Genomic DNA, 27,327 nt, shown 5'->3' with positions numbered 1-27,327 from the left:
AGTCTAATAACAAAACCAAGAGCTAGTATTTCAGCTGCCAGCCAGGTACTGTGCTAAACATTTCTTGTAGGCAGAATTGGAACAAAATTACATGTCATTATAAACCATTATATAAAAGTCAGCTTTATCAAAATGTTTCCTATATTCTTGATTAGAAATTCTATAAGATTCCTATTGTGATCTGATTGTGAGAGCCATCTGTCTCTACCATGATGTGTTTCCCATGTTCCATTTTTTAAAAAGATTTTATTTATTTCAGAGAGTGAGACAGAGAGAAAGAGAGAGCACGAGCTGGGGGAGGGGCAGAAGAATAAGCAGACTCCCTGCTGAGCAGGGAGCCTGAGGAAGGTCCTCGGCTTAATCCACTGAGACACCCAGGCGCACCCCCCCCCCCACCATGCTCCATTTTGAGGGCAGTTTCATTCACCAAGGAAGTTTTATGGATCATCGATGAGCTTGGTACAGAGACACAAAGATGAGTAATCAAAATTCCTGCTCTCAGAGAGTAACAGGAAAGACATTTTATGTGTCTCCATATACATTTTGAAATATCTTACATAGAAAGTGTCAGTTATATTTATAGAACCATCTGAACATTTAAGTTCTTAGCAAAGCTGAGGCATTGAAAATTAAAATAATGACTTCAAGAAAGAGGCAACTGAATACTTGGGTTTTGTATTATCTGCTTAAGCTGCCTCAAACTGCAGCAGCACATTCCATTGTACGGAGCTTTATTTTTTTATATATATATTTTATTTTAATTCCAGTATGGTTAACATACAGTGTTATATTAGTTTCAGACTGTATGTAGTTTTAGCCTGAATTCTCTGGGATTGGAGAAATAACACCTGGGATGTGAAGGTGAGAAGCACTCATCACGTGAAAGCACCACACCTGACTGGGTAAGGGGGCTTCAAATTCCACTCGCTGTGCTCAGGAGACAGAGAGAGAGAGAGAAATCCCTTAAAAAGGGGGCTGAGGATATCCTTCATTTTCTCATCGTCCAACGCATTCACTTTTTATGCTGCTAACACCGAGACCTCTGTCCTGGAGGCAAAGGCAGCACTTGCAGGTACTGAAGGAAAGCTCCAGATTCGCGGGCCAAGCGGCTTCTCAGTTGCGGCGGAGCGCGGTGATTGCACCCTGGAGAGGGGTCCCTTCCCTCGGTCTCCTTGCACGCTCGCCACTCTCCCCGTCTTCCTAACGGCCTGTGGGCCCGGGGCCGAGTTCCGCGTCCCCTCCCGGCTCTTCCCTCGGTCTGCGCGGTGTGCAGGGCTGTGGGCTGCGCGGAGGCGCAGGCCGAGGCCGGGAACCCGCGCGGCCCCTGCCCCGCCGCATCTCGCCCCCACCCCAGGCTCGGGCCCGACCTCCCCGCCCCGCCCCGCCCGCCGGGCTGATAAATGGCTCGTGCGCCACGTGCGCTCAGTCGGGCTCCGCTTGTAGCTTGACTTGCCTGGGCGCTTGCCCCTTCTCAGCCCTTCTAACAGTGGCGCCTCCACCCATGGAGGAGGAGCAGACCTACCTGGAGCTCTATCTGGACCAGTGTGTCGCCCAGGTGAGCCCCGAAGCCGCCGCCACTGTCCCCAGGGGCCAACGCGCCCTATTGCCAAGCGCGCCCAGACCTGAGCCCTGGGGGCTTTGCCTTCATTATCTCGTACGGAACTCCTAGCGACCGTCAGAGGTGGCCTTGATGGTCCTCGTCTTTAAGTTGAAAAGTAGAAGCTTCGAAGCTTCCAGAGGGGAAATAACTCGCCACGGTTGCCAACCAGAAGTGGAACCTGGTGTAGGGTGACTCCGGAGCCATGGTTAGATGGTCTGGTCCGGTCCCGGTTAGAAAGATGCAGACACGGAGAGTTCGCGTCTGTGTCTCCTGTAGGGCCCTTTGCTTCCAAACATTGTCTCTGCTAAGCTAGGGCGAACGTAGGCGGACTACCCCGTGAAGCGTTGGTCTTGCACTTTCAAGGGGTGGCAGCCTTCGGTGCCAAGAACAGGCCTCAAAAAATAGTTTCTAAGGACAGGTGTGCGTGGAGGGGGGGTGGTTTCGCAACATTTGAATTGCAGACACCTGTGGCTTCTTTCAGTTCGGGATTCTTAAGGGTGTGTCTTTTTTTTTAATTTAAAAAATCTTTAGAGTCAAGTATTGTAGAAAAAAGAGCAAGGAGTCCTCAAAAAGAAAAGTGCAACTTTCAGTGTGGGGGATTTTTAAAAAAGACAATGATTAGCACCGAAGTCGAAATAGTGAAGCCTTATTACGTTTAACATAGCAAATGAAAGCCCACGCAGGAAGAGATGATGGTTCTGTAAAAACAGTTTAACAAAAATTTTCTGCAGATAGAAGGCCAGAGATGCAGTGAATATGCTGCAAGTACATCCTGTAAGGTGTGTTCCTACGGTAAACTTCCATTGCCATAAAACCTCCCTCTTCGATATCTTGCTGCCATTGCCTTAGATTCCTGGTGCAGGTTGAGTTTCCTTGGGGAGCGCTTCCTCCCTGCTAAAATGCCATGATGGGGAGAAGGAGGGGAGACAGGGATTGTTGCAGATAGGAGTGCTTTAGTGTAAATTGGCTGATGAGATCCTTTCCAGCCGGTACAGGAGAGGCTCATGAGACAATGGAGAGGAATCCCGGCCATTTTCCCCACCTCATTTTTCTTTCTTGCTTTCTTTCCCCTCTCCCCCTCTCGCCCTCTTTTTTTCTTTTCTTTTTCCTTTTTTCTTTTCAAAGATTTTATTTATTTATTTGACAGAGACAGCCAGAGAGAGAGGGAACACAAGCAGGGGGAGTGGGAGAGGAAGAAGCAGGCTCCTAGCGGAGGAGCCTGATGTGGGGCTTGATCCCAGAACGCTGGGATCACGCCCTGAGCCGAAGGCAGACGCTTAACGACTGAGCCACCCAGGCGCCCCGCACCTCACTTTTCTTAAAGCTGATCTGTGAGGTGGGGGTAAGGGGGGAGAATTACATAATTCAAAATGAAACACTGTCCAAAATCTTATCTCAAGAGAATAACTGCATTCTTCTAAAGAAGTGTTCTCTTTGAACAATAAGTCACCCCTGCCATCTGCTGGACTTGGAGTAACAGAACACTTCAGTAGGACCTAGCCAGACATTTTACGTTAGCTCGAGGTAGCTTCGTCATGAAGATCCAGCGCGGGGCGTTCAGGAATGTTCTGTTGTCAGAAGTCAGATCTTCTAAGGGATGAGGTCATCCTGCAAGCAGTGCTCCAAACCCGGAATCGAGGTCTACAACTCGGGCGAAGCAGGTGGTAATATATGGATCGAGGTAATCGATTTTTTCCATAAAAAAGCCTGTGAATTTTACATGAGCTGCTTCCCCCAGTTGCACACCTCATTCCCTCAGTTGATGGTATTGGAGGTTGAGCGCCTTCCCCAGACTGAAAATACGATATATTGATTTAAACTATTCTTGCCTTTTAAATTTCAATAACTGTTTTCCTATTGTAAATTCACGAAACTAGAATATTTGCTCATATCTCCTTTGACTAGAAGGAATAACCTTTGGTCTTTAGTGGAGTATTGATTAGCACTCAAGATCTCTCTTAAGCTTCTTTCACTTGTCTCTTTATAAAATATGAGTTTAAGACTAAGAAACGGGTGCCTGGGTGGCTCAGTCGGTTAAAGCATCTGCCTTCGGCTCAGGTCATGGTCTCGGGTTCCTGGGATCGAGCCCTGAGTGGGGGTCCCTGCTCAGCGATAGAGCCTTCTTCTCCCTCTGCCCACACCCCTAGTTCTATCTCAAATAAATAAAATCTTAAAAAAAAAAAAACACGGTGGAAAAATAACCCACTCAAACTTAATTTGGGACACCTGGGTGGCTCAGTCAGTTAAGCCTCTGCCTTCAGCTCAGCTCATGATCCCAGGATCCTGGGATCCAGTCCCATATCGGGCTCCTTGCTCAGCAGGAAGTCTGCTTCTCCCTCTGCCTGCTGCTCCCCCTGCTTGTGCACGAGTGCTCTCTCTCTCTCCATCAAATAAATAAATGAAATCTTTAAAAGCAAAAAACCTCTAAGAAATACTTAACTAAAGTTCATAATCAAGGAATCCAGTAAATCTAGTCAAAGTACACACTCTTTTTTTAAATTTTATTTTGTTCATTGAGGTCTTTTATTTGCATATATGTATTCTATCCCTAGAAAAAGAATCCCAGGATTTTCCCTCCTTTTTTTTTTTTTTTTTTTGGTCTTGCTTCTTCATGGTCCATGATGCCAGCTGAGGTTGTCAATACAATGAAACCAACGCAGCAGGACAGGAACAGATTATTCTGCCATTTTTCTCAATCTTTGAGTTGTATATCAAATCTGGGGCTGATCACTTCACACTTATTTGACCTGCTTGTGAGGTTCACAATTTTCCCAGCTCTGTGATCATCAGTGACTTCAAATCTGTCAATGTAACCATGCTTCATCATCACAGAAACCAGAGGATGACTTTGGAGCAAGGCCCACTAAGAGTCTGGCATTTGCCTCTTTTCAGCGTTGTTACTGCTCTTGAGAGCATCTGCCAGGGCATTCACATGTACCATTATGGCAGCATAGAACGATGGCGGAAAGAGGACCCAAAACACACACAATTTAGAGTATGGTTGCTCTTTATTACAAAATTAGAGTGGCAACTTACTATGGATCTAATGTAGGAAAAACATTTTTTGAAAAATGCTTTCTCTGCATTGTAAGATCTACTTTCCTGTTTGTATTAAGTATGCTCCAACCCTGAAATATAACTTCCGTGGTACTTTATGGAACGAGGCAAGGAAGGAATATAAGTGCTCTTGGGCTGCCTGGCACCTGGAACACACTGCCTGCTGGCCGTAGTGGTATCCTTTTGGTGTGACTTGCTGTTCTGTTTCTTGCATTTTGTTTTGGGAATGGCCTAGGATGCCCTCGCTCCGCCCGGGTCACCGCTGCTCAGCCCAGTTGTACCTGATGAAGTGTACATCCCTAATTCAGCCCATCCAGAGACTGTGTTTAATTCACATCTTGAAGAAGTCAAAGAAACATCTGGCCCTTTCTCATCTGTGGATCTTAGCTTCCTACCAGATGAACTTACCCAAGAAAATAAAGACCAGAATATCATTAGAAGCAAGCATGAAATTGAAGAAAATTGTAAAACTCAGAGTCAGCAAAGTAGGTTGTCATTACCCAGAGAACAGGACATTGGTCTGGGCTTAATAAGCAACAGCAGTTTCTCAAATTCCCATTCACATCTGTACCCTGGTGATGCTGACTCAGTCCAGCCCTCTCTTGAGAAACCAGACTCCATGCCTCTGGCGTCCATAGCTCCCATGACACCAATGACCCCTGTTTCAGAATGTTCTGGAATTGTGCCTCAACTACAGTAAGTTGTTTGTGTGTGTATGTGTGTTTTTTTAACCAGCGATGCTCCTGGGTACACATTTTATGTCCCCGAATGTAATGACAACTAATTTCAGAAAAATAGTGTAGGGAAGAGAATTTCAGGTTCTTCTATCTTTTCTTAATGGATTGTGGCTTTAGACAGTTTGGTTATCTGAAAAATGAAGTACTAGCTCTTAAACTCCTAAGAGAGGCTTAAGAGTTGGTATATACATTCTTGAAGGATTGTATTGTTTATACTAAAGCACTGTAATTTTTGAGAATTGGGGTTGGGGTTGGATAAACACAAAGAATATAAAGATGTAAAATTGAATTCAGTTTGCAAATTGATTTGGAATTATGCTTTCTATTTTGAGGCATGGTTTTGAAAAAGATTTAAAACTTGCTTTTAGTCAGCTGGTCATGACATTTTAGAAGAAGCTATTTTAGTACTTCACTTTGAAATCTTTACATTTTCCTAAGGTTTGTCACGTCACTGTGGCTACCACATTGAGAATGATTCTCCTAGGGAGTTGCTAAGAGGTCTATAAAATGAGGAAGTTAATACATTTTAATTCTTTTTTACTTTTTATGTCTGATGTAATTTTCTAAATTGACTTATTTCTTCAGGAATATAGTTTCCACTGTAAACCTGGCCTGTAAATTGGATCTGAAGAAAATAGCTTTGCATGCAAAAAATGCAGAGTATAACCCAAAGGTGAGATTTCTCAGTATTCCTTTCAACAATTAGCTTCTATTTAGATTTACTTCATATGATCATGTTATTGACTCATTCCTTTGCTTTTGTTTTTGAAACAAAAAAAAAAATTGTTAGGGCAAAGCTTTTGGCAACTCAAGAGGTTAATTGCCTCATTGCTTTGAAGTTCTAAAAAAAATAACCTCATTCTCTGTGCTGAATAAAGCAGTGATTGAGCAGTTCCTAAAAGTTAAGATTTTTCCCTTGCCATTCAAAAAGGTTTTTCAGTATGGCCACTTTCAGCCTATGGGGATGCTGACTTGCTTAAAATGCCATCATAGTTGGGGAAATAATTTTTCTTAAATGTGTCCCATCCGCTTGACATGTATTTTTCCATTTACAATTTCCCTTGCTTGAGAAAGCTAAATTGTTTAAAGTGTGAAGTTCAAGCTTCTACTTACTAAGGGATTTCTTTTCTCTCAAAGTCTAATAAAATTTACTCTTTGTTGTGTCCTGCCAAGGCTAAGCATCCAATTTTAATGGCCTATTAACCGAGGAAGTAGATTTGTTCGTGCAATCAGCATTTAGTAACTGGCTGGTCTCTGTACCTATGAATGCAAAGATGTACCCGTCCCTACTAGGGAAAAGCTCACTATCTTGGGTGGTGGAGGATTTTTGGCCTTAGATGAAAAAGGCCATATTTGTAGCAACGAAGAGGACCTTGTGAGCATTAGTTGTTTATGGATTAAATTGTTTTTGCCGTTGCGGGAGTGTTCTTGCTGATTTCTGAATTTAAATGTACCTGAATATTAGCCAAATATTTCCTTTTTCTATTTCATGTAGCTGGCTATGATGAGCACAGAAGCATGATGATAAGCTAGGATTCTTAGGGTCACAGCCATGGTTGCCCACACTATTAAATCAGCATATTTATACATATTTTATTTTATTTTATCATCCTCTGCTCTCCCTTATTTTATTTTTGTGTATAGGGTCTATCCAAACTTGGACTTGACAGCCAGAGAAATTCTGGCCTGGCATTTAAGCTCCCTTCAGAATTTAATAAAATGAATACCGGGTTAGAGTATTACCTTAAACACTTGGAAAACATTCACAGGATTCAATCAACACTTTTCAAATCTGAAACTGCCAGACCCACCTTGGTCCCGTGGGCCCCCTCCGACCCATGGAAGCCGCAGTCTTTCAGAATACTCACCCTGGTTTCCTTCCCAGCTTGCTGGGGAAGATGAGCGCAGACGGGGGTGCCTGTGTAGGACCAAAAGGAGCAGCAGGTCTTTGGTGACATGTCAGCATGGCAGGCCTGTCCTCCCCGGTGCCCCTTGCATCAGCACCTCCCGGAGGGCCTGCCCATACTGCCAGGTGGGGGACCACACTGAGAACTGAAAATCAATTTGTCCTTCATCTTCAGCATGCCTATCTATCTATATATATATATATTCTGTTCTATAGTCTGGATATATATATATATATATATATATTTTTTTTAGTACATTCTAGAGTCTTGGCAAGACTAACATACTTCATACTCTCCCCTCCAAATAGTCTTTGAATGAAAAAGGAAGTATTTCAAAGTAAAAAAGCACAGCATCTGACTAGTTGTGACTTTAAATCTCAACTTTACCGTTGCTTGTGTAATGTGGGAAGTTAAATACCATTTAGTTTCCCTGTGCCCTAAATGGTGGTGATCACAGACTCAGTTGAGCTCTATCCTGAGGACAAAGAAAACAAAACTTGTAAAGCTCTTAGCATTGGGCTTGAAATAGAACAAGCACTCACATTTTAGTTTTATTGTTTTTATTCTTACCTGCTTTTTCTAAGTACACTTTAGAATCATGATGGGTTTTGTTTACCTTAGCGTGCAGACATTTTTTCGCTTTCCCATCAAATCTCTGTTTATTCAAGACTCTTTTTATGTCCAGCTCAGCTTTTCAGCTGGAATAGTGTTCAATGCTAGCAGAGGCTAATTGTCCTTTTCACGTCTGTGTATAGAGGTTTGCTGCTGTCATAATGAGGATCCGAGAGCCCAGAACAACAGCCCTCATCTTTAGCTCTGGGAAAATGGTCTGCACGGGAGCCAAAAGGTATGTGGAACCACTCTCCACCCTTATCAGACAAATAATTCAGCATATAAAACAAGGAAGGGTAGTATTTATATTCCAAAACACCTAGGAGGAGCAAAATACTCTGCCGAAGCATTAAGTTCATGAAATGCCAAATTCGGGCTTAAAAACGTTCAGTTGTGTGGTACTGACTCCTGTCCCACTGTGCAGTTCCCCCATCAAACTGAGGGGGCTTAGGTGGGCTGTTAGAACTTGGTCTTCAGGTGCACTTTGAAACTACAGTGGTAATAAAGCCTGTTACAAGCCTGGGGAAGTAGTTACTGTATATTTTCCGTATTGCAGATACATGGATAGAACTTTGTAAGGGAGGCAAATTAGGTGCTTCTTGACCATTATCTTGAGCATTTGCTCAGGAGGCAACTCTTAAAAGGCTCACTTTCCCTGGATCTCATGCAGAGGAAGCCCTGTGCGGATATAGACCCTTTCACCATAAACCGTAGTGGGAGGGCTGCTCGTTCCTCTGCGTGTTCGAAGATGAGTAGTAAATTGGCCTCCTGAAAGGTCGTATGAATTTGTCTTCACTCTACAGATATACCAAGATTCATTTTCTCCAAAGAACACTGGGTGTTAATATTCTTTTTTATATTTGCCAAATGGTTTGGCCAAAAAAAAAAAAGTGTTAATTACATGTCTTTGATTTGTTAGTGAGAAAACTTTTCATAAGCATATAAACTGCCTACTGTGTCTTTTGCCCAATAGTCTATGGAGTTATTGGTCTTTTGTAAACAGCTTTTTGTATGTAAGTATTTCCACCATTTTGTCCTATAAATGTTATTTCCCAATTTACTGTTACTGGTGTTTTATGATTTTTTTCTTTTTTTACACAATTAACATTTTTGTGTGTGTACAGTCCCATTTTTCTTTAGGGTTTTGATGTTTGGCTTCATGCTTAGGAAGGCACTCCCCATGCACAGCATTATATAAATATTGACCTCTGTATATTTTTCTGGCCTTTTTCAGGTCCTGCTTTGTATTGAGGAAAAGAAGTTGATATTTTGATTCAATTAGAGCTTTCTCTAGGTGATGGAAATACTTTCCATTTGTGCTGTCTCGTGTGGTAGCCACCAGTCACAAGTAGCTGTTGAACAATTGAAGTATAGGTAATATACAGAAGAACTTAAATTTTTTTTTATTTTTTAAAGATTTTATTTATTTGACAGCAAGCAAGAGAGCACAAGCAGGGGGAGGAGGAGAGGGAGAGGGAAAAGCAGTGTCCCCGCTGAGCAGGGAGCCCAACTCAAGGTTTGATCCCAGGATTCCCGGATCATGACCTGAGCCAAAGGCAGACACTTAACTGACTGAGCCACCCAGGTGTCCTGGAACTTAATTTTTTTAAATTTTAATTTAAATATAAATAGCTACATGTGGGGGCACCTGAGTCGAGCCTGCTTCTCCCTCTCCCTCTGCTCCTCCCCATCCTGCTCGGGTCTCTCTCTCTCAATCTACCTCTTTCTCAAATAAATAAATAGAATTTAAAAAAATTAGCTACATGTGGCTAGGGGCTACCATATTGGGCAGAGGTGGCCTAGAATTTTATTTCACTGTAAGAGAATTTTTTTTTCTAATAGCCAGTAAGTGACCTAATACATTTATTGAACAATCCATATATGGTGTTTTAGTATGGTTGACACACAATGTTACATTAGTTTCAGGTGACTCAGCAGGTTTGCGTGTTATGCAGTGTCCCCAGGAGCGTAGCTACCATCTGTCCTTGCTCTCACAGTGGTTTTGACTATGTTCCTGTGCCTTTCAGTCCTCTGACTTCTTCATTCCAGAACTGAAAGCCTTTATCTCCCTCTCCACTCATTTTGCCCAAATCCCAACCCCCTTCCCCTCTGGCAACCATGAGTTTGTTCTCTGTATTTATAGGTCTGCTTCTGCTTTTTGTGTATTTTTTTTTTAAGATTCCATATGTGAATAAAATCATATGGTATTTGTCTTTTTCAGTCTGACTTATTTCACTTAGCATTAATATCCTCTAGGACCATTCATGTTGTCTCAAATGGCCCAATCTCATCCTTTTTATGGTTGCATAATATATTGTGTATATATACCACATTTTCCTTATCCTCTATCACTAGACACTGAGGTTGCTTCCGTATCTTGGCTATTATAAATGATGCTGCAGTTAACATGGGGGTACATTTATCTTTTCAAATTAGTATTTTTGTTTTGAGTAAATACTCAGTAGTGGAATTATTGGATCATGGTATTTCTATTTTTAATTTTTAAGGATCCTCTATACTATTTTCCACAGTGGCTGCACCAATTTACATTCCCACCAACAGTGTACGAGGGTTCCTTTTTCTCCACATCCTTACCAACAGTTTTTATTTCTTGTCTCTCATTTTAGCCAGTCCAACAGGTATAAGGTGGGATCTCATCATGGTTTTGATGTGTATTTCCCTGATGATGAGTGATGTTGAGCATCTTTTCATGTGTCTGTTGGCCATCTGTATATCTTCTTTGGGGAAAAAGTGTTTGTTCAGATCTTCTGCCCATTTTTTAATTGGATTGTTTTTTGGTGTTGAGTTGTATAAGTTCTTTATATATTTTGGATATTAACCCCTTAACTGACATGTCATTTGCAAAAATCTTCTCTTATTCAGTAGGTTGCTTTTGGTGTGTTGATGGTTTCCTTATTGTGCAAAAGCTTTTTATTTCGATGTAGTCCCACTGGTTCATTTTGCTTTTGTTTCCCTTGCCTTTGGATACATATCTAGAAAAATGTTGCTGTGGTTGATGTCAGAGAAATTACTGCCTGTATTCTCTTCTAGGATTTTTATGGTTTCAGGTCTTGAATTTAGGTCTTTAATCCATTTTGAGTTTATTTTTGTGTACGGTGTTAAAAAGTGGTCCAGTTTCATTTTTTTACATGCAGCTGTCCAGTTTTCCCAGCTTGAAAATTGTTTTATATTCTTGTTTTATATTCTTGTCTCCTTTGTCATAGATTAATTGGCCATATAATCATGTGTTTATTTCTGGACCCTCCGTCCGTTAATCTATATGTCTGTTTTTGTGCCTGTTTGTGTCTTTGGATTTCTACAGCTTTGTAGTATATCTTGAAATCTGGTGTTGTGGTATCTCCAGCTTTGTTTTTCTTTCTCAAGATTGCTTTGCCTATTTGGGGTCTTTTGTGGTTCCATACCCATTTTAGTAGTAGTCTAGTTTTATGAAAAGCATTGTTGGTATTCTGATAGGGATTGCATTGAATCTATAGATTGCTTTGGATAATATGAACAGTTTAACAATATCCTTTCAACCCAGGAGCTGGAATTTTTTTTCATTCGTTTGTGTTGTCTTCAGTTTCTTTCATCAGTGTTTTACAGTTTTCAGAGTACAGGTCGTTTACCCCTTTTTTGATTAAGTTTATTCCTAGGTGTTTTATTTTTTGTGCAGTTATAAGTGGAATTGTTTTCTTTCTTTGTGTGCGTGTGCTACCAATTTCTGGGTATTAATTTTGCATCTTGCAACTTCGCTGAATTCATTACTTCTAGTAGTTGTTTGGTGGAGTCTTTAGGATTTTTTTTTTTAAAAGATTTTATTTATTTATTCGACAGAGAGAGAGACAGCCAGCGAGAGAGGGAACACAAGCAGGGGGAGTGGGAGAGGAAGAAGCAGGCTCCCAGCGGAGGAGCCTGATGTGGGGCTCGATCCCATAATGCCAGGATCATACCCTGAGCCAAAGGCAGAAGCTTAACCGCTGTGCCACCCAGGCGCCCCCTAGGATTTTCTATATATAGTATTATGTCATCTGCACATAATGACAGTTTAACCTCTTCTTTACCAGTATGAATACCTCTTATTTCTTGTCTGATTGCTGTGTTTAGTACTTCCAGTACTATGTTGAATAGAAGTGGTGAGAGTGGGCATCCTTGTCTTGTTCCTGATCTTAGGGGAAAATCCCTCAGTTTTTCACCATTAAGTGTGATGTTAGCTGTGGGTTTTTCATCTATGGACTTTATTATGTTGAGGTATGTTCCCTCTAAACCCACATTGCTGAGAGTGTTTATCATGAATGGATGTTGAATTTTGTCAAATGCTTTTTCTGCATCTATTGAGATAATCGTATGATTTTTATCGTTTGTTCTTTTGGTGAGGTGTATCATGTTGATTGATTTGTGAATATTGAATCCTCCTTGCATCCCTAGAATGAATCCCACTTGATCATGGTGAATGATCTGCTTAATGTATTGTTATATGTGGTTTGTTAATATTTTGTTGAGGATTTTTCATCTATGTGACAAATCCATTCTTAATACATCCCCCCCCCCACCTATTTTTACATGTTAAATGCTTTACATGTGTCTGGGTAAGTTTCTGGGCTTTATCTTCTGTTGATCTGTGTGTCCTTAGACCTAGAGATCTACCATTTTTAAGTCCATATAGCACAATTCTTTAAGGTATCTGCAAGGATGTTCATTTCAGCATTGTGTAAAATGGGGGGGAATAAAAATTAAAAAATGGGAGACAAATACTTAGTAATAAAGTTTTGATTAGATCATAAAATTAAGGGATGCCTGGGTGGCTCAATTGGTTAAGCATCTGCCTTCAGTTCAGGTCATGATCCCTATCATCGAGCCCCATATGTGGCTCCTTGCGCAACAGGGAGCCTGCTTCTCCCTCTGCCTCTGCCTGCCTCTTCCCCTGCTTGTGCTCACGCTCTCTCTCTGACAAATAAAATCTTAAAAAAATAAAATTATATTTAGCTATAAAAACATACATCTATCGAGTTGGAAGGATGGTCACATTATGTTAAGTTGTAGGGGAACAGGCAGCTAAATTATAAGTTTATTATCCAACTTTCACTTTAAAATATGCTTATATTACATACATATTCATGAGTATCTTTCCCTATCTGAATTTATCTGTTTCCCGAAATCTGATGGTGAAAGTTCGGCTACTGAGCTCAGATAATAAGAGATACTTGTTACCAAAATCTATTTGGTTCTTGAGTCTTGGATAGAGATTTGTGAAATTTTGGTTGGTCTAAGAGCCATCAGAATTATCTCCAAAAATGGATCCAAACCTATTCTTTTTAGTTGTGATAACCAGAGTTAGCTAGTGAAGGATACCTGTTTTTGCACAGGAAAAATACAAAAGGGTCAAATGTAATCCGTGGTTATCACCACTGGTGGTGACATTTCAAGGTTCTTACTTTATTTCCTAATGTTTGTACAAAAACATGTATGTAGACTTTAACCACAAGTTGTTTGGGAATTTCTGTGTCCTATTCACAGCTAATATTCCATGAAATTACAGGGCTACCCAGACTCTTAAAATTTGACTTTATAAACATGAGCATGATCGACAATGTAATGGGCCTAATAGCAAAATGTCTTTTTTCAAAATAGAAACTTTATTTCACTGCTAACTTGGGTACATGGTCTTACTGGGGACATCTCAAGAGTTAGAAGTGGGTGAGGAGAAGCAACGTGGAGTGGAGTGAAATATGTGAAGGAATTAATACACATAAGAGGGGCAGCGTGGTGAAGGATATAGATAGGAAAGAGAATGGAATGCTTTCTTTGGTCCAGACAAACAAGTTCAATCTGGCTTTTCCTTCAGGTGTTTCTGATTTTCAGTGTAAAGACGGGGCGACCCATAAGAGAGGGTGGAGTTCACATGGTTCACCCACCAGGTTTGGCCCCTGTTTGGCAACCCCTGCTACTCATTGTTTTGCCAAATCAAGTCCCACATCTCAGGACCTCATATTCTCTGACCTGGATTTAGGGCTGGAGCAGGACAAACGCTTAGAAGAGTATGGCCACAAAGGTGAATGAATTTCTTTGTTTCTCAAATTGGGTGTGAGTTAAGTGACCATTCTGTGAAGAAAGCTTGAGCAAAACTGGAAGGTTTTGAGGTGTTTTCATGCTTTTTTGTTAAAAAAAAAAAAGAAAAAGTAATTTGTTGCATAAAAATCCAAGTCCTAATATCCTCTTTGCCACCTAATTAGCATACCTCTTACTTCCTCATGTTGATTTTTTTTTTTAATGCATGTGTCCTTATTTTTGCTGCTCTTGTTCCCATCTAAGTGGCACACACTTTTAGACCAGATGGATAGTTCTCAGACTTTCCTGAGCATCACAGTCTGGAGGGCTTGTTAAAATAGAGACTGCTGCGGCCAACCCCAGAGTGCCCGAGGCTGGGACCTGGGACTTTGCATTTCTAACAAGTTCTCAGGTGGTGACGCTGCTGCAGGTCTGAGGACACACTCTGAGAACAAGTGGAATAGTTAATTTTATCTAATAGCATTTAAAACCAGTAAAAGAGAAAAATACCCTATATGTGAAAGATGACAAATTAAGACTTGAAAATATGTTTATGGTTTGGTTTTGACCATTGTGCCATACCTTTTCCTAGGTGCTAGGGACACAAGTAGGGGAGTTGGTCCTTGTCCTCAACGTCTACAAGTTTGTAATGTACATTGAAAGATGAACATGGTACAGATGCTAAAAGTACAATCAGGGAAGTGCATGACTACAGCCCAAGCAGTATAGAGGACACAGCAATTAAGATCTCTTTAAATGCATTTGTCCCTCCCCAGTGAAGAGCAGTCTCGACTTGCAGCGAGGAAGTATGCTCGTGTGGTGCAAAAGCTGGGCTTCCCAGCCAGATTCCTCGATTTTAAAATTCAGAACATGGTTGGAAGCTGTGATGTGAGATTTGCCATCAGGCTGGAAGGTTTGGTGCTGACCCATCAGCAGTTCAGTAGGTATGACCATTCTAGAACTTTCTGCATTTACCAAGATATTGAAGTTGTGTTATGGGCCGCTTATATAATGAATCTTTTGGAGAAAGTGGTGTTTTTCTTTTTAAAGACTGTAGGTGAAAGGATCAAGATGCTGTGCTTAGGTCCTTCCTGCTTCCTCTGTGTGTCCAATCTTCTGAAACAGTGGTTCTCAAAATTAAACTGCATAGTAATCACCTGGACCGCTTTTTAAAAAACACTTTGCTTCCTGGGCTGCATCGCCATAGATGTTGCTTGAATTTGCGATTCTAACAAGCTCCCAGGTGATGTCAGTCCTGCTTGCCAGAGGCTTGGGACTCACTAGTGTGCAGATTTCTGAAGCAGGCACGCCTGGCTTGGGGGTGGCGACCCCCGAGGAGAAGGGGAATGAGATGGGTTAGGCAGGTCGGAAGGGGCTGATGGCTGACAGCTGGCTGGGGAGAGAGGGTGGGAGAGAGGATGAAGAAAGAGTGGCCCAGCACATTCTGTGAGGGCACTCCTATCCAGTGTTTGTCCTGTTGATTTTGAGGGGGTTTTGTGTGTTCGTGTCACGGTAGCCCCCACCACAATTTCCTCCCTGGTGGAGTCCTATTCCTCGGGGAGCATCTGTAGGCTGCTGCTTCACGGGGAGTGTCCCCTCTCCCCAGCAAAGGCTCGGCGTCCCCTTCTCTCCGCTGGTGTTTCTCCCAGCCTGCCGGGCGCTCAGCAGTGATGGGGGTGGACGGGTCAGCCCTGGTGCCCACCACTCTGGGGCACATATACCTGTCCAAGGCCACTGAGCTGCTTGGAATCACAGATGCTCTTAAATTCTCTTCCTCCAGCCTGAACTTCTGTCCTTTCACTCCCCTCTCCCCTCCTTACCTTGGAGTGGTCGTTCCTGTTAACGGAGTGAACGGGGACCCTAAAGCTCTGCTTTATCTAACACTCGTTGGCCTTTTCTTTGAGACATGGTCTGAACAGCTGTTAAAAATTCCTTTAGTTTTTTTTTTTTTCCTAGCTTTTCAAAAATCCAAGTTCATGCTGAGATTTGGCTTTGATGATATTCTTCAGGCAATGTTTATTTTCCCCTTGTCTCTCTTTTCCTCTGCATTAATTTTTTTCAACATATGCTTATTGGGTGCCTGTGATGTGCCCATTGAGCTCACTGCAAAGCTCCCCATGCAAGAAATATTGCCTTTTTAGGGATCTTTTTCTTTCTTCAATCTTGGGATGGGTTGTAAATTCATAGTAAAAATTTTGTTTTTTTTAGAGTCTCTCAACACAGGAGCTGTTTTTTCTTCCAGAGTCTCAGCCATGGGCCTCTGCTCTGTCTCTCTCTCTGAACCAACCTTTTCTGAATGTATGATCTCCCCCTGAATTCTGCCTGTCTGTATCAGATTTAGCACTCCACTTTCTGGCCGTTAAGGGCTCTAAAATGATGTGTACCATTCCTCCCAAGTTTGCTTTCATTTCTTTTTCACCAGCACTGTCATCTTTGTAGCTCAGATTTAAGTCTAGGGTAGGAGTGCCTCTTGTCACTGCTCCCACCCTCTGAAAGATAAAATGACCAGCAGCACAAGATGAGAATTCATCATATGCACTGGCTTTAGCCACTTGGAGTCCATCGCTGTTCTAGCTTCGTTCTGAACCAGTTTTATTATGTCATCCATCTTTAAAAAAAAAAAAATTAGCCCGAAAGCCTGCATTGTGTTCCTACCACTGTCTCTTTCTAGTCTTGCCCCTCCAGAAGTTTGCCATTCAGACTCCATCGTTAGGTTATGGATTCCAACTCCAGTGTGTGTATTGATGATACTGGGGCATTAAAACACTTCTTTCTCAACAGGTTTGTGTCTTTAAAATGAGGCCTCTCTTTAAGCGTCTGCAGCCCTAGGGGGACCATGGCGCACATCAGTTGTAATTATTAGGTCAAGTTTGCCTATGTTAAAACCTCAAGTTCCTTTAATTCCCCTGGTTCTACAAGTTTGTGTGTTAGCATCTGCTACCACAAGTATCCCCCTTGTCACTGGCCCCTCCGCTGTCATTTTCGATGCCATAATTTTTTCCAGTTTTCCCCGAGCATTGTTCTCCCTTCTTTCAGTTTCTAAATCAAAGATATCCTGATAATAAATATTTCTTAAGTGAGTAATATCTAGGTGGCTACTGTGTAGCGGATGGTACAGTGATCATGATAGTCAATGAAACCAGGGTCCAAGACGCCTGGGTGGCTCAGGTGGTTAAATGTCCGACTCTTGATTTCAGCTCAGGTCATGATCTCAGGGTTGTGAGTTTGAGCCCCACGATGGGCTCCATGCTGAGCATGGAGCCTGCTTGGGATTCTCTCTCTCTCTCTTCCCTCCCTCACCCCACCTGCCCAACCCCCTACCCCCACTGGTGCACTCTCTCTGTCTCAAAAAGGGAAAAGGAAAAAAGAAGGAAAAAACACAGCCATGGTCCCTTGCCCTCATGGAGCTCACTGTCTAAAAGGGAAGCCAGAAAAGCTAAAGATAATATGGTAACTATGAAAGTGAACACCCCTTGGAGTGCTATGGTGCCATGAAGCAGGATATTTAATGTAACAGGGTGGAGGTTAAAGTTCTTATGGGAAGTGACCTTTAAGCCAAAACTTGAACCATGAGTTGAAGTTGGGTTGGCCAAGAGATTGGCAAGTGTTTGTTATTCTTGGACTCATGATATTCTCCATCGCTAACCAAAATCTCTTCCCCCCGCCCCCACCTCAACCTTCTTCTGAAATGAGGCAGAGAATAAATAAAATGAAGTAAATATCTCCTTGGAAGTTCATTATGCTGATATCTTAAAACTATGGTTCTGAAAGCCAATTGCAGTTCGCCCTCACTTACATACCAAAGATTTTGGTTTTCTCTTTTCCCTTTTTTTTTCTTTTTCTTTTTTTTTTAAGATTTATTTATTTATTTTTGTGGGGGCAGGAGCAGGGGAGAGCGGGTGAACTTGAGCAAGGGGACGAGCAGAGGGAGAGAGAGAATCCCAAGTAGACTACCTGCTGAGAGCAGAGCCCAGTGTGGGGCTCAGTCTCATGACTGTGAGATCATGATCTGAGCTGAAACCAAGAGTTGGACCCTCAACCAACTGAGCCACCCAGGCGTCCCTTCTTTTCCCTTTAAAATGCTAAGATTCTGTTGGAAGATCAAATGGAAACATTCCTTCTGGGTCCCTACATTTCAGTTTCTTGGTTGAAATCTCACAGTTCCCATACAGATTTTCTAGGGCTCCAGCTAGTATCATTGACTCCCCAGTGTTGAGAAGTGGTAAGTGGGTAATGTCTTGACAGGCTTTCTGCAGTAGGAGTGACATCCCAGGAAGACATGTCTACCCAGAGCAACCTCCAAGTACTTCAGGAGGGTAGCCTCACCACTGTAACGCATCATTCTGGTACCGATAAGAGATTTCATGTCTGCTGTCGTATGGGTCTTACTCATCATAGAATGGAATGGAGCGAGTTTTTCCTGCGTGGTCCTGATTCACCCATTAAATGCAAAGATTTACGTGTATTGTGTTCAGTTTCTCAGATTTCTTCTTTCTCTTACATCTGTTCTTAGCCATTGCTTTTATTTCATCAGCTTCCTTTTAACTCTTGACTTCTTTTTTGAAGTCTTGTTAAGCCTTTCTAGGAGTCTCTCTACTTCTATATGCTGAAGACTGAAGCAGTTCTTAGCCCTATCATCCTTCTACATTTCTACATTTAGTACTAAATATAAGTGAGTTACTATTTATAGGACCAAATCTTAAATTTTTTAAGCTTCTTTCTTTTTTTAAATTTTTAAGTAATTGCTATACCCAGTGTGGGGCTTGAACTCATGACCCTGAGATCGAGAGTCCCATGCCCTTCCAACTGAGCCAGCCAGGCGCCCCACAAATCCCAAATTTTTAAGAGTTGGGATAGTTTAGTTTTCTTTACAGCACCTGTCCAGAGACAAATGATGGTGGTCTAGAAAACTTTTTAGGTTCTAAAATTGCTATCTTTAGCAGTATATAAATGCATACAAAATATATTCGTTATTGGGAAACTTGGAAAATTTAGAAAACTTAGAAAGCATGTTTATGTATTTTTACTGATACTTTTTTTTAACCAAGAAGATCTTAATATGTTAAATTTGACAGCCTAAGTTACCTTAATTTCTAAAAGCTTAGCATGACCTGCACTTGAAAAAAAATGTTATAACCAAAGATGAATTCTGTTCTTGACTGTCACAAGAAATTGCCTAGGGCACTCCAGACTATTTTCTTAAGATGGCCGAAGGTTTTTGGTAGACTAGTTTTAAGACGCTGGGTCTTGAATATTATGGGAAAGCAGTTGAATAGCACTATTTTTCACTTTTTCCTTTTGTATCTGAACAGTTATGAACCAGAACTGTTCCCCGGCCTTATCTACAGAATGGTAAAACCACGAGTTGTGTTGCTTATCTTTGTATCTGGAAAAGTTGTGTTGACAGGTGAGTTCTAAGATTGTTTTCTGACTTTCATAAACTTCAGTAACTATGTGCCGCTTTGCTTTTCCTTTTAAATACCTTGGTTCACCACGATGAAGTAAGTCTTGCTATTGTAGAACACCTGGAAACAAATAAAAAGTAGGAAGGATTATAACGTCACTCATTGGTCTCAATACCCAAAACAATATAATTTTTTTCATGTTTTTATGTCATTTTGATATGTATATTTATCTTTACATCCTGCGTTTTTATTAACCATTATAACATGTAGCTTCGCTCATTGCTACAAACTCAAGAACACTTTTAACAGCTGTACTGCATTCTAACAGAGGGGTCATCAGACCTTTTTTTCTGTAAAGAGCCAAATTCTAAATATTTTAGGCTTTTTGGCCATAGGGGCCCTGTTGCCACAATGGAGCTCTGCCATGGCCGGTGCGATGGTAGCTATAGACATTACATAAAGGAAAGTACAATGAAATGCAAATTTAATATAATCCATATAATTTACATGGGTCATGTAATATTCTTCTTTGATTTTTTTTTCCCCCAACCATTTAAACAATTGAATTTAAAACCATTTTTAGTTCACAGGCTATACAAAAACAGGACTAGCCATCTGTTTCCTGACTTCTGTTCAAACACATTATCATATCAAACTTATTTTTCCATTGTCAGACATTTAAATGTTCCTTCTTTGTTTGCTGCTTATAATGGCAGAGACATTTGGCTATTTTTATGTGTGGAGAATTATTAGTGTGGATGCTCAGAAATGGAACTTTGTTTAAGGATATGACTATTCTTAAGGTTCTGGGTACAAATTACCAAGTCGTTCTCTAAAGGGATACACAATATAATTCTCCCCTATTATATGTCCCTACCGGCAATGTACTTAAGTATCTTTTACAAACCCTCAGTAGCATTCAAAACAAAATGGCACAAAAGAAAACTTTAACTTTATAAGTGAAAATGATTTCACTGCTTTACCTCACTGTAATCAGAAATAGAAATTGATGACTTTTTAAAACCTATTCAAGAAATAGCATTTTATCTTTTGTAGATAGTGTGTACATAACTTAATCCTTTCTGTCTACTTACTTTTTATTATTTTCCCCCCCTAAGGATTTGTAGGAGTTCACCATAATGTTAAAAGTAATTACTCTTTGTTATACTTCTGGCTTTTTCCAGTTGGTTTATTTTTACATAAAGAAGGTTTTTTTTAAATTCTTGAGGTAAATGATTGAGACTCTCTTCCATACCATCTTATTCAAGTTTGCTATTTTTGTCTAATTGTGTCTGACTTTTTACACATTTTACTATTCTGTAGCAAGATCAATGCCAAATTTTATATAGCAGGAGCCAAACGGATTATGCCCCTCCCTCAGGTACCCAGCCAGCCAGCTTACCACGACATGGTACTCTCCTTATTATTAACATGTGATGACTCCATTTGGCCTTTATATTTACACATAAAGTTATCGCTCAGCACCCAAAAACATGGCATTTCTGTTCTTAGGTCTTCTTTTAGAACTGTACTTTAGAACTTTCTTTTAGAAACAGTAAAGTTTCATAGTTTGTTTTACTCTAACAAATAACATGTCTTTAAAGTGGGGAAAGCCTGTATGGAATTCAAGAACCTTTTCAATAGGACAAAGCGACAGTTTCTCAGATGCTACCAGTGTGGAGTCTAGGATAATTAAGACCTCCTGGCGACTGACTCAGAGTTTGCTTCTATAGGTCCTGAGGGAAGGGGGGGAAGTCTGCCAAGTAAGTTGAATAGTATAAATATTGGAGCAAACCTGTGTCCTACCTAAGGGAACAAACTTTGGAAGACCTTGGGATGGACACATTCATATACTTGCTATGTATCATTATTAATCAGTCTTATTAAAAGTGCCAATTGACAGGTACAGGCTAAGTTTCTATTATAGACACAGAAAAACAAGTCCCCTTAGATATCCTTAATTCAAACCGTCTTTCCCACTTACCCCAATTAAAAGGAGAAAGAAAAACTGCTTGCGTGTACACATTTGCTACAAGCTTCGAGTGACAGAACTAAAGAATTGTCTACACTCAATACCAAAGACTGTGCAATACACTTCCCTCAAAATCTGTTATGCATTCAGCATGTAGAACAAAAAAGCCAAATTTCTTCATTCTTGCAAGATGTAGATCATCACTTCTGTGAAGGGGGGATGAGTTGTATTGACTGAAGTCCAAATTTCGGCTTACAATAGGAAGTAAAAGCCACCAATGTCTTAACATTGAAATATGAGTAATTATCTATGGGTATCTTCCCCTGCTTGTGCTGTATTTTCACCTAGAATACATGGTTTAGATTACTTTTGCTCCAAACATCGAGACACATGTTCCTTGTTCTCTATCCTTACATTTCCAGACTCTTTTCACCTGCAAAGGGTTTAAAAACTCAAGGGCCTAATTTTGGGTGTAAATCTGAGGAAAGGGACCAAGGAGGCCTCATTTTAGCCTTGCTTCTAGAACTTTAGCTGGGGATGGTCATGTGGAGTGTCCAGGGGTCTCCTAGGGGCACACATGGCAAGACTCTGCAGAGATGTTTTGAAAGGTTCCAACAAGGGTAAATAACTTCTGTCCAGAAAATGTTCGAGTACTGAAATTACAAATGCACTTTGGATTTCACTATAATTAAATTATGGATCCCAGCCCTTCACCAGGTAGGAACTGTGGAACACCAGCACACTTGCAATAAGTGCAATTCTAACCCATTATATCATGTGCCATTTTCAAGGCCTCTGAAAATAGTTTATCCGTGTAAAATTGTCTTACTCCCCTGAGGTGCCAAGGCTGTGGCTACCATGTCCAGGGCGACAACTGAATGTTCTAATTATACTTAAGTGAACTGACGGCACAGAAGCCCTACCACCCTACCGTGTCATGGTCCCTGATGGCAAAAAGCAACAGGACCTGAGCCAAGCTTAACACTGTTTTCCCAAGCCCATGCTGTTTTTCTATGGCTGACATGATATTTAGGACCTAGGATTTTTCTCTCGCAGACCACAGTAAAACTAATATAGCTAGGATCTGCTGGAATAATATATAACGAACAGCAACTATGTCAGCTTTCATTTCTAAGATCAGACACCAGAAAGTGAATGTATGTTGGGCATGTCTGTGCCAGGCAGTATGATAAGAGCTTTTATGTGGGTTCTAGTTAACTCCGTGAGGTTGTACTGAACATGTTTCCTCCCCTGTATGGGGACAGTGGAGAAGTTAAGTGGCCTTGGCAATGTCAGCTGTACATGCTGCAGCATAGGTGGGAATGTGAGCAGCCGGGCTGCAGAGCCCCCCACCTCCATGTACTCACCGGGGCCCCCAGCTCTTTAGATGTCTGTGCAAACGCCTGTGTGGTCTCTGGGGACACCCTCTCCCCAGTCCTCCTTGTCAGCTGAGGGAAAGAAATACGCTTCGCGGTGAGAGGCAGCAGGTGTGCTGGCTGGGAGGCGGGGCTCTGGAAACCAACTGTGCAGTTTGAATCCAGGCGTGACCATTTCTTGGCTGTATGACCTTGGGTGAGTTTAAGTTCTCCCCCTCGGTTTCCACACATGTAGAGGCAGGTGGCCACAGAAACTACCTGTGAAGTGTGAGGAGGGAGGAGAACAGTACGTGGTGGACGGTAAACGTGGTATAAATGTTAGCTGTTATTCCCTTGGCCAGAGCCCAGTCGTTCCCCCCCAGCCCTGAAAGACTGGAGTCTTGCTGGGATGTCTTGCCCTGATGATAGGAGTATGAAGTCTAAAGAGGCTTTAGTCTAGCGTCTAAAATGCTTCATGTTTCTTTCTCTCCCTCCAGCATAATGGATTTCTTAAGAAGCTGGGTCTTTGTTACTTAGGAGAGTTACTTTGCTAACTCTCCATCAGCTAGACATCAGCAGTTCTTGGAAATGAGTTCGGTCAGAGGGCAGCATAAAGATGGCAAGACTTGTTAGTGCGTAGGCCAGAGAGATAATATCCCTGTCAGTCATTGCCAGGAATCCCCCAATAATAGCAAGTTAGTATGTACTGTAAAATGTATACTTTGAAGGGTTTAATGCTGTTTTTTTCTTTTTTTTTTTTTCTCTTCAATTTGTAAGCTTTTCCCCTTGTGTGCACACACACATGGTATCACTTGGGAAAATGAGAGGTGTTGTTATGACTTGGCATAAAAATAGAGTTGGAAAATCCGAGTAGTATTGGAAATTGATGTTTGGGCTGGCTAAGGGGTAGGGATGAACTTAGAAACCTTATTGACAGATGGCAGATATTTCATCCACTTGGGTGCCTGTCAGGTACCCATACTGTTTTAGGTGCTGAGGATGGAAAAGCAAATCTAATACAGTTCCCCCTAGCCCTTGCCTCTCCAAGAAATTTAAGCTTATAAGGCCTTCACCTTTGATTCTTTAGCATTTTTTAAAAACTTGAGGAGAAATTCACGTAATATAAACCTGACCATTTTAAAGTGAATAATTCAGTGACATTAGAACACTCACAGTTTCTGCCACCACCACCTCTATGTAGTGCTAAAACATTTCGGTTACTCCAGAATAAAATCCCATATCGTTAAGCAGTTTCTCTCCACTCCTTCCTCCCCTCAGCCCTTGGCAACCTCCAATCTGCATTCTGTCTCTGTGGAATTACCTATTCTGGACATTTCCTACAAATGGAATCACACAACGTGTGACCTCTCGTGTCTGGCTTTTTTGACTTAGCATTTTGTTTTGGGGGTTCATCCACACTGTAGCTTGTATCACAACCTCATTCCTTTTGTGGCTAAGTAATATTTCATTGTATGTATATATCACAGTGTGTTCATCTGTTGATGGACACTTGGGTTATTTCCACTTTTTGGCTCTTGTGGATAGGGATGCGATGAATATGTGTCTGCATGCACGTTGAGTACCTGTTTTCAATTTGGGGGTATATACCCAGGAGTAGAATTGCTGGGTCATATGGTAATTCTTAACATTTTTGAGGAACTGCCAAAGTGGTTTTCACAGTGGCTGAATAGTTTTACCTTCCCCCCACCAATGTATGAGAGTTCCAATTTCTCCATATCTTTGCCAATACTTTGTTATTTTCCATTTTTAAAATTAATATAGCTCATCCTTGATTCTGAATCCTGATTTCTACCTGATTCTCAAATTTGGTGATCCATCCTCTAATTAGCCTTTTTTTTTTTTAAGATTTAATTAGAGAGCACATGAGGACACGGGTGAGGGGGAGGGGCAAAAGGAGAGAGGGAGAAGCAGACTCCCTGCTGAGCAGGAAACCCGATGTGGGCTTCTCCCAGGACCTGGAGAACATGACCTGAGCAGAAGGCAGACGCTTAACTGACTGAGCCACCCCTATTAGTCTTGAAATTAAACCAGATAACCACTTCTCACAGGTTATTTCTCTCTTACTGAGCCTAAGCTTTATGGCTCTCAAGGAAGAGTCTTTATCAACTTAAGCTATTTTCCATTTCTCTTCATGCTAATGGTTTTTATATTCTTTTCCTTAATCTCCTCGTCTCCTGCCAATGGTATCAGATAGGAGTTTCTTGACTAGCTGAGAGCGCCATATAAACATCAGCACGTCCAGTCCATAGCCCAGTACAGTCCCATTCAGTACAAAGTGCCTGCATACCTTTGAAGGTGGAAGTAGTTAGTGGCAGTGGGTATAGGGAGAGGTGAACAGCATCTGACTGATAACCTCTCAAGAGTACGGACCATGTCTAATTCATGTTTTTACCCATTTTATCCCTACAGCAGTTCTAATTAAAGATCCCTTGAAACTTAAGTCTCTAAGGAGGGACAGTGGTAGAGTTTTCCTCCTCTAATAATCTCGTACAATGAAATGTAAAACTTCTGCTGCAGTTTTGTCTCACTCTGTTAGTCAATATTAGGGAATCAAGATGTTAACTAGACCTGAGTGGATCAAAGGAAGACTCTTTTGCTGGTAGCTAAGGGTCCACAGGTACTGACGAAGGTCATGTTCTGTGGTTGCGTTCATGGCATGCTGAGAGATAACATTCCAGACTTCCTACTGTGCTCTGTGAGGCAAAAGATTAACTGAGATGCCAACGTAGTAAAGTACTAGAAAACTCTGCTCCAGGCTATGTGTTTGTGGGAATATGGCTGTCACCACCAAATTCTTTTGTTTTTACCAAAATGTCACTTCTCAAGTAAACCTAAAGATCTGTCTTCATATATAAAATACTGGGAAATGACAATGAAATTTTAGTCTTAAGAAAATTTGGGTATTGTCTTTATATTAAAGATTATATAAACTTGGATTTTTTTATAGGTGCCAAAGAACGTTCTGAGATCTATGAAGCATTTGAAAACATCTATCCTATTCTAAAGGGTTTTAAAAAAGCCTAAGTATGTCACCTCAGCATCTCGCATTATATTGGTTTGAGTGTGTGCATAATCCCAGCACACAAAGCACTGGATTGTAGATTTTCCATGCAGATTTTGACTTTATTTGTTAAGGGATGATTCTATAGGAGTATCCATGCCTAAGAACTGAAGAGACTTTTTTTTCAAAATGATACACATGTTATTTTAAAAACTGAAAAAGTAAACATTTCAAAATTTGAGAGATTTAGGGCCTTGCTAGAATGATGTTTAATGATGCTTAATCATTAAAATTTAATGCTCTGCTCTTGTGAAAGATGTAGTCTGTTAACATGTATTCCCTGAAAATACATAGGAATATACAGAAATTTCAGATAACTGCATAGATCATATCTGCAACATCATCTAGAAGGATAGAAATTAATGTGCCTTTTTTTTTTTTTTTTGCCTTTTAAAATATTGAGTAGATGGTCCTGACCATTAGGTACAGGCATTGTGAAGGATCCCGTCAGAATACAAATGAAACATGAAAGTCTGAAACCTTAAGACAAATATCCTTTTGTTTGAAATGATCAGAGGAAATTATTCCTCCTGCTTAAAAATAAACTTTCAGGAACCATTCAGGTTTAGTGTAAGCTCTATTTTGAAAACAGTTTAGAGACTTCTTGTTTCTTTTGTGCCATAATTCTATGTCATGGTATTACAGTAAACCAGAGAAGACTAGGAGGATGGAGCAAAGGGTTCAGATGCAAGACCCAATTAGATTGTGGAATCCTCAGAATTTGATGGAGATGTGCAGGTTATCAGGGAGGGATGGGATTAACATGACTCATGGCTCTTATTCCCAAGTGGTCAGGGATTATGTCTTGCACCAGATGAGGAAGCAGATTTGTGAGGAGGGAGAGTTCAGTTTCTGACATGCTAAGTTTGTGGTGGCCACATTTTTATGCCTCCTAGGTGGTTGTGAATCTTCGGGTGTGGGACTTGGGAGAGAAGTCGCAGCTAGAGAACCCTGGGCAGGTATCAGTTGACAGCCTACCAAAAGAATCCTTGAGAATCACTGGTCTAGGTAAACTGACTTGTAGGCACACTTTTTTCCTTCTGTAGTTTGAAGGCATTTTCAAAACACGAATTACTCTGACTTAATCCTCCGACCCATCCTATTTTCCTCCACAGAAAGTAATTTGGAGTAATCGAATTAGGTTAAATTCTACCTAGTTCAAATTCTCAGAGCATGGCCCAGAGTAGAAGAATGTTGGACATTAATTTAAAATTCAGTTTTCGGGAAGATAACTTTGATTTCCACGTTTAGTACGATTGTTTCCATTCGCTATTATCAGTGAAGTACTATCAGATCACTGTTAAATGTATGATTCATCCTCACGACGTTGGGTTGGTACTGTATCTCCATTTAACAGGTAAGAACACAAGTACAGAGAGGTTATGAATTTCACCCAAATCACAAAGCTAAAAAAAGAGGTAGGTGAGCCCAAATACAACCTCTCTCCAAGACCCAGCCCCCTCACCCAACTTTGCTGTACTTTCAGCAAATTTAAAAGCACCCATAGCGAATTAAAGACATTGCCTTATTTTGTTCCCAGTCCGTTTTCCCAGAA

At 41.1% G+C, this 27,327-nt stretch overlaps 1 protein-coding gene across 1 annotated transcript; it reads left to right on the top strand.

The window, feature by feature from the left end:
- The first annotated feature begins 1,501 nt into the window (after positions 1-1,501).
- TBPL2 (TATA-box binding protein like 2) lies at positions 1,502-25,735 on the top strand. Its single transcript, XM_026480331.3, has 7 exons — positions 1,502-1,555; positions 4,893-5,353; positions 5,980-6,067; positions 8,057-8,148; positions 14,735-14,902; positions 19,271-19,365; positions 25,659-25,735. The coding sequence occupies exons 1-7, from the start codon at positions 1,502-1,504 to the stop codon at positions 25,733-25,735; spliced, it is 1,035 nt and encodes a 344-aa protein (XP_026336116.1).
- Positions 25,736-27,327: the final 1,592 nt, after the last annotated feature.

This window comes from Ursus arctos, unplaced genomic scaffold (assembly GCF_023065955.2).
Source record: "Ursus arctos isolate Adak ecotype North America unplaced genomic scaffold, UrsArc2.0 scaffold_25, whole genome shotgun sequence".
Lineage (NCBI taxonomy): Eukaryota > Metazoa > Chordata > Mammalia > Carnivora > Ursidae > Ursus > Ursus arctos.
Note: the sequence above shows the minus strand (reverse complement) of the source record. Positions and strands in the feature narration are given on the sequence as shown.